General features: G+C 38.9%; 2 protein-coding genes across 6 annotated transcripts in view; both read right to left on the bottom strand.

Annotated features, from left to right (window-relative positions):
• zmynd11 (zinc finger, MYND-type containing 11) overlaps positions 1 to 2756 on the bottom strand; it is a 37691-nt gene extending 34935 nt beyond the window's left edge. For 4 of the 5 annotated variants that reach the window (XM_044368701.1, XM_044368703.1, XM_044368704.1 and 1 more), the window contains exon 1: positions 2544 to 2756. The gene's annotated coding sequence lies outside the window, so the exon portion shown is untranslated. Of the gene's footprint in view, positions 1 to 2265; positions 2504 to 2543 lie in introns of those variants that run through there. The other variant, XM_044368702.1, reaches the window with a different exon arrangement.
• A 1943-nt stretch (positions 2757 to 4699) lies between these two features.
• On the bottom strand, positions 4700 to 12914 carry LOC122993410 (E3 ubiquitin/ISG15 ligase TRIM25-like). The gene is made up of 3 exons (XM_044367553.1): positions 11639 to 12914; positions 11384 to 11428; positions 4700 to 6487 (listed from the first exon to the last, which is right to left on the bottom strand). Exons 1-3 carry the CDS (start codon positions 12912 to 12914, stop codon positions 4809 to 4811), a joined length of 3000 nt encoding a protein of 999 aa, XP_044223488.1. The 3' UTR covers positions 4700 to 4808.
• Between the last annotated feature and the right edge of the window lie 2105 nt (positions 12915 to 15019).

Here is a 15019-nt window from a genome sequence, read left to right as displayed (position 1 = left end):
ATGTGCCGAAATGATCGAGCTCCGATCGATTTCTTTGCCTGTGTTTATTGATTAAAGGTTAACGTGTTTGTTCATTATTAAACACTCAGAAACCAGAGTGTTTGGGGGGGAGAAGAACACAAATCCAGGAGAAGCTGTGCAGAAAAGTTAATATTCATAATTATGAGAAATAAAAATACTTTTGTTCACAATTTTCAGACATCAAAATTCTGCGTTTCTCAAAATTAGTGATTTCCTGCCACCTTGAAAGCAACAACACAGGATTTTGGCACTTGTGTCACTTTGATAATTATGAAGGTAAAAAGGTTTTTTTATGACAAGATTTGTGTCTGTTCAAAAAACAAAGATGGTGCGATTCACCGGATATAGTATGATTACTAAGATATTTACAAGAAATTAAAAAAACAAAAAAAAAAAACACGAGATAAACAATGTGTAAATGTTCTGATGTTAATGTTTGAGTGCACATAACACTACAAATCAAACCCACTAGTTTTGCAGACTTTGCGGTAGAGCTGCAACAATTGCTCAATGAGACGATCGCCAGAAAGATAATCAGCAACAATCATTTATGTAATCTTTTAAGGGGAAATGTGCCAAAAAATCTCTGGTTTCAGCTCCGTCAGTGTGAAAATTTCTCTGTTTATGTTCGACATAAACAGTCAGTTGAATATCTTAAGATTCTGGACGAACAAAGCGAATCTTTTTTTTTCTTCTCTCCACTCTTTTTAAACATTTCACAGACCAATCGATTAACTGATTAATCCAGAAAATAATCTGCAGATTAATCGATAATGAAAATAATCACAACACAGCTTCATGTTACAATTCTTCAACCTACAGCCAATACAATAAAAACTGTAATATATAAAGTCATTTTATTACTCAAGCAACAAGTAAAGAAAGTTTTTAAAAAACAACTTAAGAGGTTATTCTTGGATAAAAGCCTGCAAAATATAATTAGTAGTTCAATTAGTCATTTTTTCTCATCAGTTTTGTGAAATTTGTAGCTCAAAGCATTTGGTGAGCATCGTTATAGATACTGCTTGTTAGTACGTGTGCATGAATGTGTAAATACGTGTGTGTGTGTGTATATATTTAAACACATATAGAGAAAGACGTAGCTATAAAGAGAGATGCACATGCTTTCGTTGAAACTGTATTATACTGTTTTAACTGGGGTGAGGTTAGTGCTCTAATTGTATTTATGTATACATGTAGGTGAAAGCATGTGTATACATTTCTGTTCTTAACTTGGACCCCAGGAAATGGTAGCTGTTGCCTCGATAACAACTAATGGGGATCCGAATAAACAATAAATTAACAGCTGAAGAAGGAGAAGGAACCAGTGAGGTAGGTGACAGTGAGTAATATGAGCTCCCGTATTCTGTGTTGGGTGCAGTAGGTGTGAAAAGGGGGCCACCTGTGCCATGATGCCAAGGCAGCAGGGCCACACTTCAGCTCTCCCTCCTCCATGTGCATCTGCTGCCTGGCACATTGCTACCAGCCTGCACCTCTGTCTCCTGGGAGCTCACACTACATGAAGACAGGACGACCGGCTCTGCACGCCAACGTGCTCCCCAATCAATTAAACAAAGTGTGCGACACTGGAGGCTAATTAGAAGACAGCCAACACAGGTTGAGAAAGCGTTTTGTTGCTCCCAGGGTAAACAAAGAGACTACACAATTCTGTTGTTCCATCTACAGAAAGGCTGACATCTCCTCATGACGTTAATATAAATCAAACATCGTCCCTGCTACTAATAATATCAATTAAATCAAACCTCAGGCAGGTCTGGAGGATGCAGTGCTGTCAGAAATGTTACACACGACTCTGTCATTCACCGTTGGAAGCTAGCTACCACGTTGACACTTGCATGATGAGACCAAACCAGGTTTTCTCGGACAGGACGCCGACATTATGATATTATGATTTATAATTTCACAATAAATCATATATTTAAATAACACACAAGACATATCTCGTATATTGGGCAACAAAGAGACAACCGTGGAAGGCCACGGGCTTTTGGCATTTCAGAAGCTGGATTTAGCTTCTAGCCGGCTAGCTGACGTTCAAACCAAAGCTTGTCAAGACAAATGGAGCGATTTAACTTTTACAAAAGAACTTGAACAAACCACCTATAGATTGAATTATAATTTAAACGCCAAACAAGTACATAAAATGAGTGCCTGGCAGTCAAACAGGCTAACGAGGAGAGTTAATTTTAGTTAGCAATGCTAGCAGACTGTTACGTAGCTAACCTTAGCTGGCCAACTCGTAAGCGAAAGCTGAAAAGAGTCACAATCAAAGTGGCAATATGGTAGTTTTTCCGAGTAAACATGAAGCTTCATTCGTTGTCAGAAAATAGCGAAACAGTGTCGGCTAACTAGCTAGCTACTCGTTTGTTTTGGAGGGCGCCATGTTCACAATCCTCCATCACGGGATAGAAGAAGCAGCTGCGGCTAAGCTAACGCTGCTAGCCGCAGTGTTGTCATTGAGCCTGAGCCGTTTTTTCATGCGAATAAAAAATCAAACTCACCTCTGTTACAGTGTCACTAACACACAGCGCTGCGGGGAAAATCCACGAAGGATTGAGCACAAGGCAGCTTACATCAGTGTTTCTCGGGCTAGATGAGCTGTGGATGGTGGTTTGTGTCCAGCTGGCCACAGTACAGCAGCAGCGCTGGAGGTAAACAGAGCCGAGCGGAGCTGCTGAAGCACCGGGAGAACTCTAGTGGTGGAACCCGACTTACTGAACCCGACACTGGGGACCGTTAAAGGGGAACTCCGCCGATTTTTACATGTCAGAGTTTATTTGCTGCTGTGTATGTTGTATGCAGTGGTGGGAAGTCACTAAATACATTTACTCAAGTACAGTTTTGAGGTACTTGTACTTTACTTGAATATTTCCATTTGATGCTACTTTATTCTTCCACTCCACTATATTTCAGAGGGAAATATTGTACTTTCTACTCCACTACATTTATTTGACAGCTTTAGTTACTTTTCAGATGAAGATTTGACACAATGGATAATATAACAAGCTTTTAAAATACAACACATTGTCAAAGATGAAACCAGTGGTTTCCAATATTTTTGGCTTTTGTCGTCTTACAAAAAGGAGTGTGTAGTCGGGGTCACATTTCACATGTCTATGAGTTGTTAACAGCTCCACCAAATAGTGATTTTTCCCTCTAAACTTCTCACATGCTTTCATTTCAATAAATGTTCAAATGATCCAATATTTCAGCAAAAGTCAAAGATTAGAGAAAAAGTCCAAAAACTGAATCATCTCACGACCCCTCAGATTTATCTGGTGACCCCTTGGAGGGGCCCGACCCCTAGGTTGGGAACCACTGGACTAAAGTAGCTAACTGTATATAAAGTAGTGTAAACTAGCTCCACCTCCAGCAGCTACAACAGCAACATGCTGCTCTAACACTGATGCTTCACTATTAATAATCTAATGATGTCATATATAATAATATATCAGTCAGAGGGACCAAACCACTACTTTTACTGCAATACTTTAACTACATTTTGCAGCTAATACTTACAGTATGTACTTTTACTTAAGTAGGATTTTTCATGCGGTGCTTTTACTTGTAATGGAGTATTTTTACATTGCTGTATTGGTACTTTTACATAAGTAAAGGGTTTGTTAATTATGACAAAATTACCAGGTGATTGTCTTGACTGTTTCACCACCAAATGTGTCTCACTGTCACTGAATTTTCAGTCACTGAAAATTCTTTGAAGTACAAGTAGTTGTAGAAAACCTGGATGTTGTTGAGTGTCAGGACTCAACAAAATGTCTACACATCCACATCTGACCAAATTAGTTCTTGTTATTTCTCCAGTTTTTCAGGCCTGCATAAAAAAAGTCCCTTTTGACTAAATGCACAAATAAAATCTTGTTTGTTTAAAGCAACAAGTGATAGAAAACTCTGCTCATTTCTCTGTGATGAAGCTGTTTTAGTGAAGAAAGCTGAAAGTACAGAGACTGACTGACAAACGTTCTTCTGCTCTGAACATGAACTCTGTACTTTGTGGTGTTTCAGGAGGAAAACTGCCTCAAATAAACTCTCATATTAGTTTCACATTTTCTCCAGAAGCTTTAAATGAGATCCTGAAATAAAGACAAAAAAAAAAAAAATTGTTCATTCTTGAAAGAAAACTGCTTTATTTATTCTGTAAAGCTTCAGATTGTTCACACATCCAATCAGTAAAGTCTGTTAAATGACTCTTGTTCAATGATTTCATGTTCAGATTCACTTCATCCACACAATCAGTTAGTTTAACCCAGAATGTCAGCTATGTACAAGAAAAAAATGAAATATCACCTTATTGATTATTATCACGATAATTACAGTTTTATAACACATTGCTTTATAAATTTACAAAGTGATGAACGGTCTGGTGTTTTCTCTGTTTAAGACGCTGAAGTGGAAGAGAAACAACAACAAACAAATACATCAATACAAACATGAAACTAACATTTAGAACAAAGAGAAGTTTATATTTTCATCTGAAGAAATGTCAGTTAAATTTAAAATCATCGTCATGAGCAGTGATAGCCTCCATGGATAAAAACACACAGGAAAAAGTGAGATTTAAAGAAACTCAAAACATCAACGGAACAACAAATGAAGAGAAAAAAAGTGTTGACAATTTGAGTTTGATTGACAGCTGATCTCTGTGCAGTTCAGAAACATCACAGCAACGAGCTCTCAGAAACAATGGAGACAAACAAAATGAAGAGTTACAACATAATCTGACACATTAAGTCTAAAATGACTTCTGTCTATTTGAGTTTACAGAACTCAGCTGTGTCTCTTAAATAACAAAGCCAAAGTCCAGCATAGAGAGGCTGAGTGAATGTGGTCTGGACTCTGTGGAGGAGAGTCATGGTTTTAGAGATGCTGTAGAAGGACAGAATACCTGCACTGTGATCCAGATACACTCCTACTCTGGAGGAACCAGGACCTGAGACGGGAGTTGAGACTTTGTTGAACACAAAATTATAACCGTTAGTGTAACAATCTAAAGCCCAAGATTTGTCATTGTGTCCACATTTTGATTTATTTCCTGTTCTGCTGATATTCTTGTATGCGACTGCTACATAAACTCTCCCGCTCAACTCCACCTCCCAGTAACAACGTCCAGTCAGACTCTCTCTACTCAGGACCTGACGCCATCGAGTGAATCTATCTGGGTGACTAGAATAAGATTGTAGACCTGTTGTCGCTGCTTTTCTGTTCCCCTCAGATAATAACACATATGTGTGTGCTGTGTTTGGATCCAGTGTGATTTCACATGCATATTTTAAGCACTCAGCTCTGGTCTTGGGTTCTGGTCCTGACAGTAAAACATCCACTTCAGTCCCTGTCAGTGAGATGTTTGTCCATTTCTCCCTCAGGATGTCCTGTAGTTGATCTCTGAGCTCTGACACAGCTGCTGTCACATCCTCAAAGTATCTCAGAGGACGGATATTGATGCTGGATGAGTCTGTAGGTTCACTGAGTTGTGACAGTGAGGGGTAGTTGTGTAGAAACTGGGTGTGATCCTCTGTGTGTGAGAGCTGCTTCAGTTCAGCGTCTTTCCTCTTCAGCTCAGTGATCTCCTGCTCCAGCTTCTCCTGAAGCTCTTTGACTCGACTTACTTCAGTTTCCTGCTGGGATCTGATCTGCTGCTTCACATCAGAGCTTCTTTTCTGGATGAGACGGATCAGCTCAGCGAAGATCTTCTCACTGTCCTCCACTGCTTTATCTGCAGAGCGACTGACGGCCTCCACCTCTTGTTGAAGCAGCTTCACATCTTTCTCTCTGTCCTGGATTCTCTGCTGGATGTTTTGTCGACTCACCTCGAGCTCTCTCTGCCTCTCAGTCCTTTCTGCTGCAGCTGAGACTGTGTCGTGGCCTTTATGTTCATCCACAGAGCAGAGATAACAGATACTCTGCTGATCAGTACGGCAGAACATCTTCATCACCTCACCATGGAGAGAGCAGATGTTCTCCTGGAGCTTCTTGGAGGGGTCGACCAACTTGTGTTTCTTTAATGGAGCAGATTCATAGTGAGGTTGAAGGTGTTTCTCACAGTAAGAGACGAGACACACCAGACAGGACTTTAAGGCTTTCAGCTTCCTCCCAGTGCAGACATCACAGGCCACATCTTCAGGTCCAGCATAGCAGTGATCAGCAGGAGCAGCTTGGAGTCCAGTCTTCTTCAGCTCCTCCAGTAAATCTGCTAACATGGTGTTTTTCATCAGGACAGGCCTCGGTGTGAAGGTCTGTCTGCACTGAGGGCAGCTGCAGATTTTCTTCTCATCCTCTCCATCCCAGAAACCTTTAATACAGTTCATGCAGTAGCTGTGTCCACAGGGAATAGCCACCGGATCCTTCAGTAGATCCAGACAGATCGAACAGCAGAATTTTGCTCCGTCCAGCTGAGCTCCTTGCTGCGCCATTTCAGCACTCGGAATGACTGTTGATAAGTTTCACTTTCTCAGAAGAGGAAGCAAAGGGTGTGCTCTGATACTGTTCTTCTTCCTGTTCACTTGCTGGTCTGCGTTGAATGGGTGTTGTCAGCTCCTGCATTTCATTACATGCTGGTTACGCCCATCCATAAACTTTCAGATCTGTGAATGGGAGGGAACCAGGAAATGTCTGGACAGACTGGAGCAGGCAGAACAGGGAGGGGATATTTGTTTCATTCCAGGACGTGAAGTGGTTTGAGAGCATTTTTTTTTACTGTCACTTTAGAAGAACAAAAATAATTGTTTTAATTCATTGAAGTACTTCTTTGTAAAAATTTCCTCCAACAGCCATTTACTAACCCTAAGGACTCTTATTCAAATGAAAAGTTGTGACAGCAAAATAAACTTGACAGTTACTTGGCTATAATAAAGATAGACCTGTGGTGCCTTAAGAAAGACCTCCACCCCTTTTATATTGTGTGTAAAGTGTGCAGCTTTTCTTTGTAACCTCAAGTTTTGTGTTGTAACTAACTTGAACTCAGCACAGCCTGTTTATTCTGCATTTTTCCTTATCACTCCCTGACACACCCCAACAACAATATGCTGATTTTTTTTTAATCAGTACATATTTACCAGTCTGTCAACTCCACCTTTCAGCATGCAGCAGTATATTAAATCTGTGTGAGGACATTATCACAGTGTTGCTGAGAGGTCTGTGTAGTCAGTAACCACAATGAAACACAGACCAAATTAAATTATGTTTCAGTGTCTTTAAAGTTTCATTCTTCTACGTTTTCTTTTCTCTCCTGCTGCCATTTGATCATGCCAAAACCACAGTCTGTGCATGTGAACTTCCCCACATGTGCTTATCAGTCAGTCTCCAATGACATTATCATTATAAAACCCTCAGTGGTACAAAAAAGGTTTGGAAACCATGCTTTAAAGGATTGCTATAGCCAAATTAGGCACTATAAATCTGGATGGGGATAATACTATGAAGTTAATATAAAAACTTTAGGAATTCATGCAAGAATTAACATCATAATATCTGAGATGACAGCAGATCCACCTCTCTAAACCAAACCTGGAATAGATCAAATTCAAAGATCCTCGACATCGCATCAGACTTTTGATCATTAAGCAGTTTATTGTTAGTCCTGAAGATCAAATAATGATTAAAAACCTGAAAGTTGCAATACAATCATTAGACAGCAATAAGCAAATCACACTCTGAGTTTCCATGTGTGTTTATTTACATCCTCAGCCAATCACAATCATCACACAGCAACTATAAAACCAATATCTGCACACTGTGGAGGAAAAAAGATAATACAGATTACAATAATACAGGATTGTGAATTTCATGTAAACAAATGAAATAATGACTTATATCTTGAAGTACTGACTTTTAGCTTTAACATGATGATATTAATGATGTACATCCACATCAGATGAACAGGAAACCTTTTCATACACATCCTCCAGTGTCAGGCAACGCAGCATAATCAAACCACTACTTTTACTGCAATACTTTAACTTCATTTTGCAGCTAATACTTACAGTATGTATTTTTACTTAAGTAGGATTTTTCATGCGGTGCTTTTACTTGTAATGGAGTATTTTTACATTGCTGTATTGGTACTTTTACATAAGTAAAGGGTTTGTTAATTGTGACAAAATTACCAGGTGATTGTCTTGACTGTTTCACCACCAAATGTGTCTCACTGTCACTGAATTTTCAGTCACTGAAAATTCTTTGAGGTTAAAGTACAAGTAGTTGTAGAAAACCTGGATGTCACCGTCTTTTCATCTCAAGGATTGTACTGAAATCTTTCCATCCTCTCTGGTATTTAAGGTTTTCATAACACGGATGTCTTTTGTTTCCAAAGTAAAACCCGTAAGCTCACATTTACCTGACCGCTTCGATTGAGTATTGATAACATGGAAGACATTCTGTCATTGTCATTGTGAACTTTATTTATTTATACAAGCATACAATCTCTCAGTCTACAGTATATATTCATGTCATTTACAAAACAAATGCTTTCTCTCTTTATTGATCTTAATAATGATAACACAGCATAAAAGCATAATTGTAGCACTGAGAGCATTATAATACAAAACATAAGCATGAATAAGCATATCAATAACTACTGAACTGCAATAAAGTGGACACTTAAGTCTTGGTTTCATTAAAGGTACAGTCATTGATCCAAATGTAAACAAAAAAGGGTTACCCTACACCAAAAGTAAAAAACACACAGGACTGGAGCCAGTTATCAATCTCAAACTGACTGACAGGTATTTTAATAAACAGACTAAAAGCAGATATTTTCTGCTGATGTTAAAAGTTTGTTTACATCAGCAAATCTTCACACATTGTAGTAACAAGAATATGATCAGTTATAAACACAGGATAATAATTTCATTGATTTTTCAAGTCAAACACCTTAAATTTATGTCATATAAAAAAAACTGCAGACTGGATGTTTTAAGCTCGTGCACTCAAACAGAAAAAAGTAGAAACTAATATCAACAACACTCATATGCAAAAGAAAACCTCACATATTCAAAATACACCCTGCAAAAGTTTGTAATAAATGTTTTCACATGAATAAATGCACAAGTTATATAGATACTCTTTACAAATAACTGCAGTAATTAACTTAATATCCAGTTTTTGACAGTTATCCATTTTCTCAAAGATTTGTTTTTGTTGTTGCTGAATTTTTAGATGAATTATCTCTCTGGTGTGCAGGAAGTGACGCGTGTTACAAGGTTTGTTTTGTATTAATCGAATAAAGATTGATTAATCAGTCTGATCAGCAATAGCCGACATGTCTGGACAGACAGAAGAAAGGGCAACACATGGACTCCCTCTTTAATCTACTTTACAAAACTCAGCAGTGGATGCAAAAAGAGAGTCGTAAAACCGCAATCCAGCATAGAGAGGCTGAGTGAATGTGGTCTGGACTCTGTGGAGGAGAGTCATGGTTCTAGAGACGCTGTAGAGGGACAGAATACCTGCTCTGTGATCCAGGTACACTCCTACTCTGTAGGAACCAGGACGTTCAGTGATCTCCTGCTCCAGCTCCTCCTGATGCTCTGATGAAGCTTTGCAGTTGCTTCAATCAGTTTATGTTTTTTTTTAATTGACCTATATTGTAGTGAGGTTGAAGGTGTTTGTTGCAGTAAGAAGCCAGACACACCAGACAGGACTTTCAACTTCCTCCCAGTGCAGACATCACAAAAAAAAAAAAAAAGAAAATAGAAAAATGAACATGTCAATTTCTCCTTATGTTGATTCTGATTAGACTGAATGCAGCTTTTCATATGTATATTACCATTATGATAAAATGATTCCTAAATTACTTCTGGACTAGAAAAGGTGGAGTAACTTTACCTGTGATGATGCAATAAATCAATCACAGTTGTCAGAAACACTAATCATGACAGTTTTACATGCATTTCTTTGTCGTCAGTTAAGCATCAATAACAGAAAGTCTTCAGCACAGCAGGCAGTTTTGTGGATTGAGAGATTAAACCCCGAACAAAATGAGTCACAAGAAGTTTGAATCAAGTCTGGATTCAAACTTTACAACCCAGAAGCGTCTGACTGTGAGGTGACAGAGCTAAACACTGAACCAACATGACAGCCTCATTCTGAACTTTCATCTTCATGAAAATCAACTTCAACATTAATGAAATGACCTCAAGTTCACAATTACACATAGATGTTGTTTTACGTTCGTCACGACTCAACAAAACATCTTCACACCCAAATTTGACCAAATTAATTTTTTAAAACTATTTTTTTCCAGTTTTTTTAGGCCTGTGTAACAAATCCTCTTTATTGACTAAATGCACAAATAAAATCTCAGTTTGTTAAAAGCAACAAGTGATAGAAAACTCTGCTCATTTCTCTGTGATGAAGCTGTTTTAGTGAAGAAAGCTGAAAGTACAGAGACTGACTGACAAACGTTCTTCTGCTCTGAACATGAACTCTGTACTTTGTGGTGTTTCAGGAGGAAAACTGCCTCAAATAAACTCTCATATTAGTTTCACATTTTCTCCAGAAGCTTTGAATGAGATCCTGAGATGAAGACAAAAGAAAATACTTTGTTCAATCTTGAAAGAAAACTGCTTTATTTATTCTGTAAAGCTTCAGTTTGTTCACACATCTAATCAGTAAAGTCTGTTAAATGACTCTTGTTCAATGATTTCATGTTCAGATTCACTTCATCCACACAATCAGTTAGTTTAACCCAGAATGTCAGCTATGTACAAGAAAAAAATGAAATATCACCTTATTGATTATTATCACGATAATTACAGTTTTATAACACATTGCTTTATAAATTTACAAAGTGATGAACGGTCTGGTGTTTTCTCTGTTTAAGACGCTGAAGTGGAAGAGAAACAACAACAAACAAATACATCAATACAAACATGAAACTAACATTTAGAACAAATAGAAGTTTATATTTTCATCTGAAGAAATGTCAGTTAAATTTAAAAACATCATCATGAGCAGTGATAGCCTCCATGGATAAAAACACACAGGAAAAAGTGAGATTTAAAGAAACTCAAAACATCAACAGAACAACAAATGAAGAGAAGAAAAGTGTTGACAATCTCAGTTTGATTGACAGCTGATCTCTGTGCAGTTCAGAAACATCACAGCAACGAGCTCTCAGAAATAATGGAGACAAACAAAATGAAGAATTACAACAGAATCTGACACATGAAGTCTAAAATGACTTCTGTCTATTTGAGTTTACAGAACTCAGCTGTGGCTCCACAATAACGAAACCAAAGTCCAGCATAGAGAGGCTGAGTGAATGTGATCAGGACTCTGTGGAGGAGAGTCATGGTTTCAGAGACGCTGTAGAAGGACAGAATACCTGCTCTCTGATCCAGATACACTCCTACTCTGGAGGAACCAGGACCTGAGACGGGAGTTGAGACATTGTTGAACACAAAATTATAACCATCAGTGTAACAATCTAAAGCCCAAGATTTGTCATTGTGTCCACATTTTGATTCATGTCCTGTTCTGCTGATATTCTTGTATGCGACTGCTACATAAACTTGTCTCCTGCTCAACTCCACCTCCCAGTAACAACGTCCAGTCAGACTCTCTCTACTCAGGACCTGACATGTATCAGTGAATCTGTCTGGGTGACTAGAATAAGACTGTTCTTTAAACATGTATGTTGCTTTTCTGTTCCCCTCAGATAATAACAGACGTACGTGTGCTGTGTTTGGATCCAGTGTGATTTCACATGCATATTTTAAGAGCTCAGCTCTGGTCTTGGGTTCTGGTTCTGACAGTAAAACGTCCACATCAGTCACTGTCAGTGAGATGTTTGTCCATTTCTCCCTCAGGATGTCCTGTAGTTGATCTCTGAGCTCTGACACAGCTGCTGTCACATCCTCAAAGTATCTCAGAGGACGGATATTGATGCTGGATGAGTCTGTAGGTTCACTGAGTTGTGACAGTGAGGGGTAGTTGTGTAGAAACTGGTTGTGATCCTCTGTGTGTGAGAACTGCTTCAGTTCAGCGTCTTTCCTCTTCAGCTCAGTGATCTCCTGCTCCAGCTTCTCCTGAAGCTCTTTGACTCGACTCACTTCAGTTTCCTGCTGGGATCTGATCTGCTGCTTCACATCAGAGCTTCTTTTCTGGATGAGACGGATCAGCTCAGTGAAGATCTTCTCACTGTCCTCCACTGCTTTATCAGCAGAGCGACTGACGGCCTCCACCTCCTGTTGAAGCAGCTTCACATCTTTCTCTCTGTCCTGGATTCTCTGCTGGATGTTTTGTCGACTCACCTCGAGCTCTCTCTGCCTCTCAGTCCTTTCTGCTGCAGCTGAGACTGTGTCGTGGCCTTTATGTTCATCCACAGAGCAGAGATAACAGATACTCTGCTGATCAGTACGGCAGAACATCTTCATCACCTCATCATGACGAGAGCAGATGTTCTCCTGGAGCTTCTTGGAGGGGTTGACCAGCTTGTGTTTTTCAAAAGCAGGCAATTCATAGTGAGGCTGGAGGTGATTTTTACAGTAAGATATCAGACACACTAGACAGGATTTGAGGGCTTTCAGCTTCCTCCCAGTGCAGACATCACAGGCCACATCTTCAGGTCCAGCATAGCAGTGATCAGCAGGAGCAGCTTGGAGTCCAGTCTTCTTCAGCTCCTCCAATAAATCTGCTACCAAGGTGTTTTTCATCAGGACAGGCCTCGGTGTGAAGGTCTGTCTGCACTGAGGGCAGCTGTAGATCTTCCTCTGATCCTCTCCATCCCAGAAGCCTTTAATACAGCTCATGCAGTAGATGTGTCCACAGGGAATAGTCACCGGATCCTTCAGTAGATCCAGACAGATCGAACAGCAGAATTTTACTCCGTCCAGCTGAGCTCCTTGCTGCGCCATTTCAGCTCTCGGAATGACGGTTGATAAGTTTCACTTTCTCAGAAGAGGAACCAAAGGGTGTGCACTGATACTGTTCTTCTTCCTGTTCACTTGCTGGTCTGTGTTGAATGGGTGTTGTCAGCTCCTGCATTTCACTCCATGCTGGTTACGCCCATCCTTAACTTTCAGATCTGTGAATGGGAGGGAACCAGGAAATGTCTGGACAGAGTGGAGCAGGTAGAACAGGGAGGGGATATTTGTTTCATTCCAGGACGTGAAGTGGTTTGAGAGCATTTTTTTTTTACTGTCACTTTAGAAGAACAAAAATAATTGTTTTAATTCATGGAAGTACTTCTTTGTAAAAATTTCCTCCAACAGCCATTTACTAACCCTAAGGACTCTTATTCAAATGAAAAGTTGTGACAGCAAAATAAACTTGACAGTTACTTGGCTATAATAAAGATAGACCTGTAGTGCCTTAAGAAAGACCTCCACCCCTTTTATATTGTGTGTAAAGTGTGCAGCTTTTCTTTGTAACCTCAAGTTTTGTGTTTATGGGAAAAAAGCTGAATGAAAAAAATTACTTTATTGTCTATTTAAGGCTGTTTTTACTGTAACTAACTTGAACTCAGCACAGCCTGTTTATTCTGCATTTTTCCTTATCACTCCCTGACACACCCCAACAACAATATGCTGATTTTTCTTTAATCAGTACATATTTACCAGTCAACACCACCTTTCAGCATGCAGCAGTATATTAAATCTGTGTGAGGACATTATCACAGTGTTGCTGAGAGGTCTGTGTAGTCAGTAACCACAATGAAACACAGACCAAATTAAATTATGTTTCAGTGTCTTTCAAGTTTCATTCTTCTACATTTTCTTTTCTCTCCTGCTGCCATTTGATCATGCCAAAACCACAGTTTGTGCATGTGAACTTCCCCACATGTGCTTATCAGTCAGTCTCCAATGACATTATCATTATAAAACCCTCAGTGGTACAAAACAGGTTTGGAAACCATGCTTTAAAGGATTGCTATAGCCGAATTAGGCACTATAAATCTGGATGGGGATAATACTATGAAGTTAATATAAAAACTTTAGGAATTCATGCAAGAATTAACATCATAATATCTGAGATGACAGCAGATCCACCTCTCTAAACCAAACCTGGAATAGATCAAATTCAAAGATCCTCGACATCTCGTCAGACTTTTGATCATTAAGCAGTTTATTGTTAGTCCTGAAGATCAAATAATGATTAAAAACCTGAAAGTTGCAATACAATCATTAGACAGCAATAAGCAAATCACACTCTGAGTTTCCATGTGTGTTTATTTACATCCTCAGCCAATCACAATCATCACACAGCAACTATAAAACCAATATCTGCACACTGTGGAGGAAAAAAGATAATACAAATTACAATAATACAGGATTGTGAATTTCATGTAAACAAATGAAATAATGACTTATATCTCGAAGTACTGACTTTTAGCTTTAACATGATGATATTAATGATGTACATCCACATCAGATGAACAGGAAACCTTTTCATACACATCCTCCAGTGTCAGGCAACGCAGCATGATCCTGAACAGTAAAAGTTTTCATGGCCAAACAGGAATGCTCTTCAGTCACATGACCTCAGTCCAAATGAGCATGTGTTTTATTGCTGAACGATCAGTGATCTCCTGCTCCAGCTCCTCCTGATGCTCTGATGAAGCTTTGCAGTTGCTTCAATCAGTTTATGTTTTTTTTTAATTGACCTATATTGTAGTGAGGCTGAAGGTGTTTGTTGCAGTAAGAAGCCAGACACACCAGACAGGACTTTCAACTTCCTCCCAGTGCAGACATCACAAAAAAAAAGAAAATAGAAAAATGAACATTTCAATTTCTCCTTATGTTGATTCTGATTAGACTGAATGCAGTTTTTCATATGTATATTACCATTATGATAAAATGATTCCTAAATTACTTCTGGACTAGAAAAGGTGGAGTAACTTTACCTGTGATGGTGCAATAAATCAATCACAGTTGTCAGAAACACTAATTATGACAGTTTTAGATGCATTTGTTTGTTGCTTATTAAGCATAAATAACAGAAAGTCTTCAGCACAGCAGGC

Source organism: Thunnus albacares, chromosome 12 (genome assembly GCF_914725855.1).
Source record: "Thunnus albacares chromosome 12, fThuAlb1.1, whole genome shotgun sequence".
Classification (NCBI taxonomy): domain Eukaryota; kingdom Metazoa; phylum Chordata; class Actinopteri; order Scombriformes; family Scombridae; genus Thunnus; species Thunnus albacares.
This window is presented reverse-complemented; position numbering and strand designations above follow the sequence as displayed.

Excerpts from the sequence above, each read along its gene's own strand:
- LOC122993410 (XM_044367553.1), bottom strand. The coding sequence starts at position 12,914 with ATGGCGCAGCAAGGAGCTCAGCTGGACGGAGTAAAATTCTGCTGTTCG. Across the intron at positions 11,429-11,638 it reads AGACAGATTCACTGATACAT|GTCCTGGTTCCTCCAGAGTA; the intron begins GTCAGGTCCTGA and ends CTCCCGTCTCAG. Across the intron at positions 6,488-11,383 it reads GTATCTGGATCAGAGAGCAG|TCATTCCGAGTGCTGAAATG; the intron begins GTATTCTGTCCT and ends ACTTATCAACAG.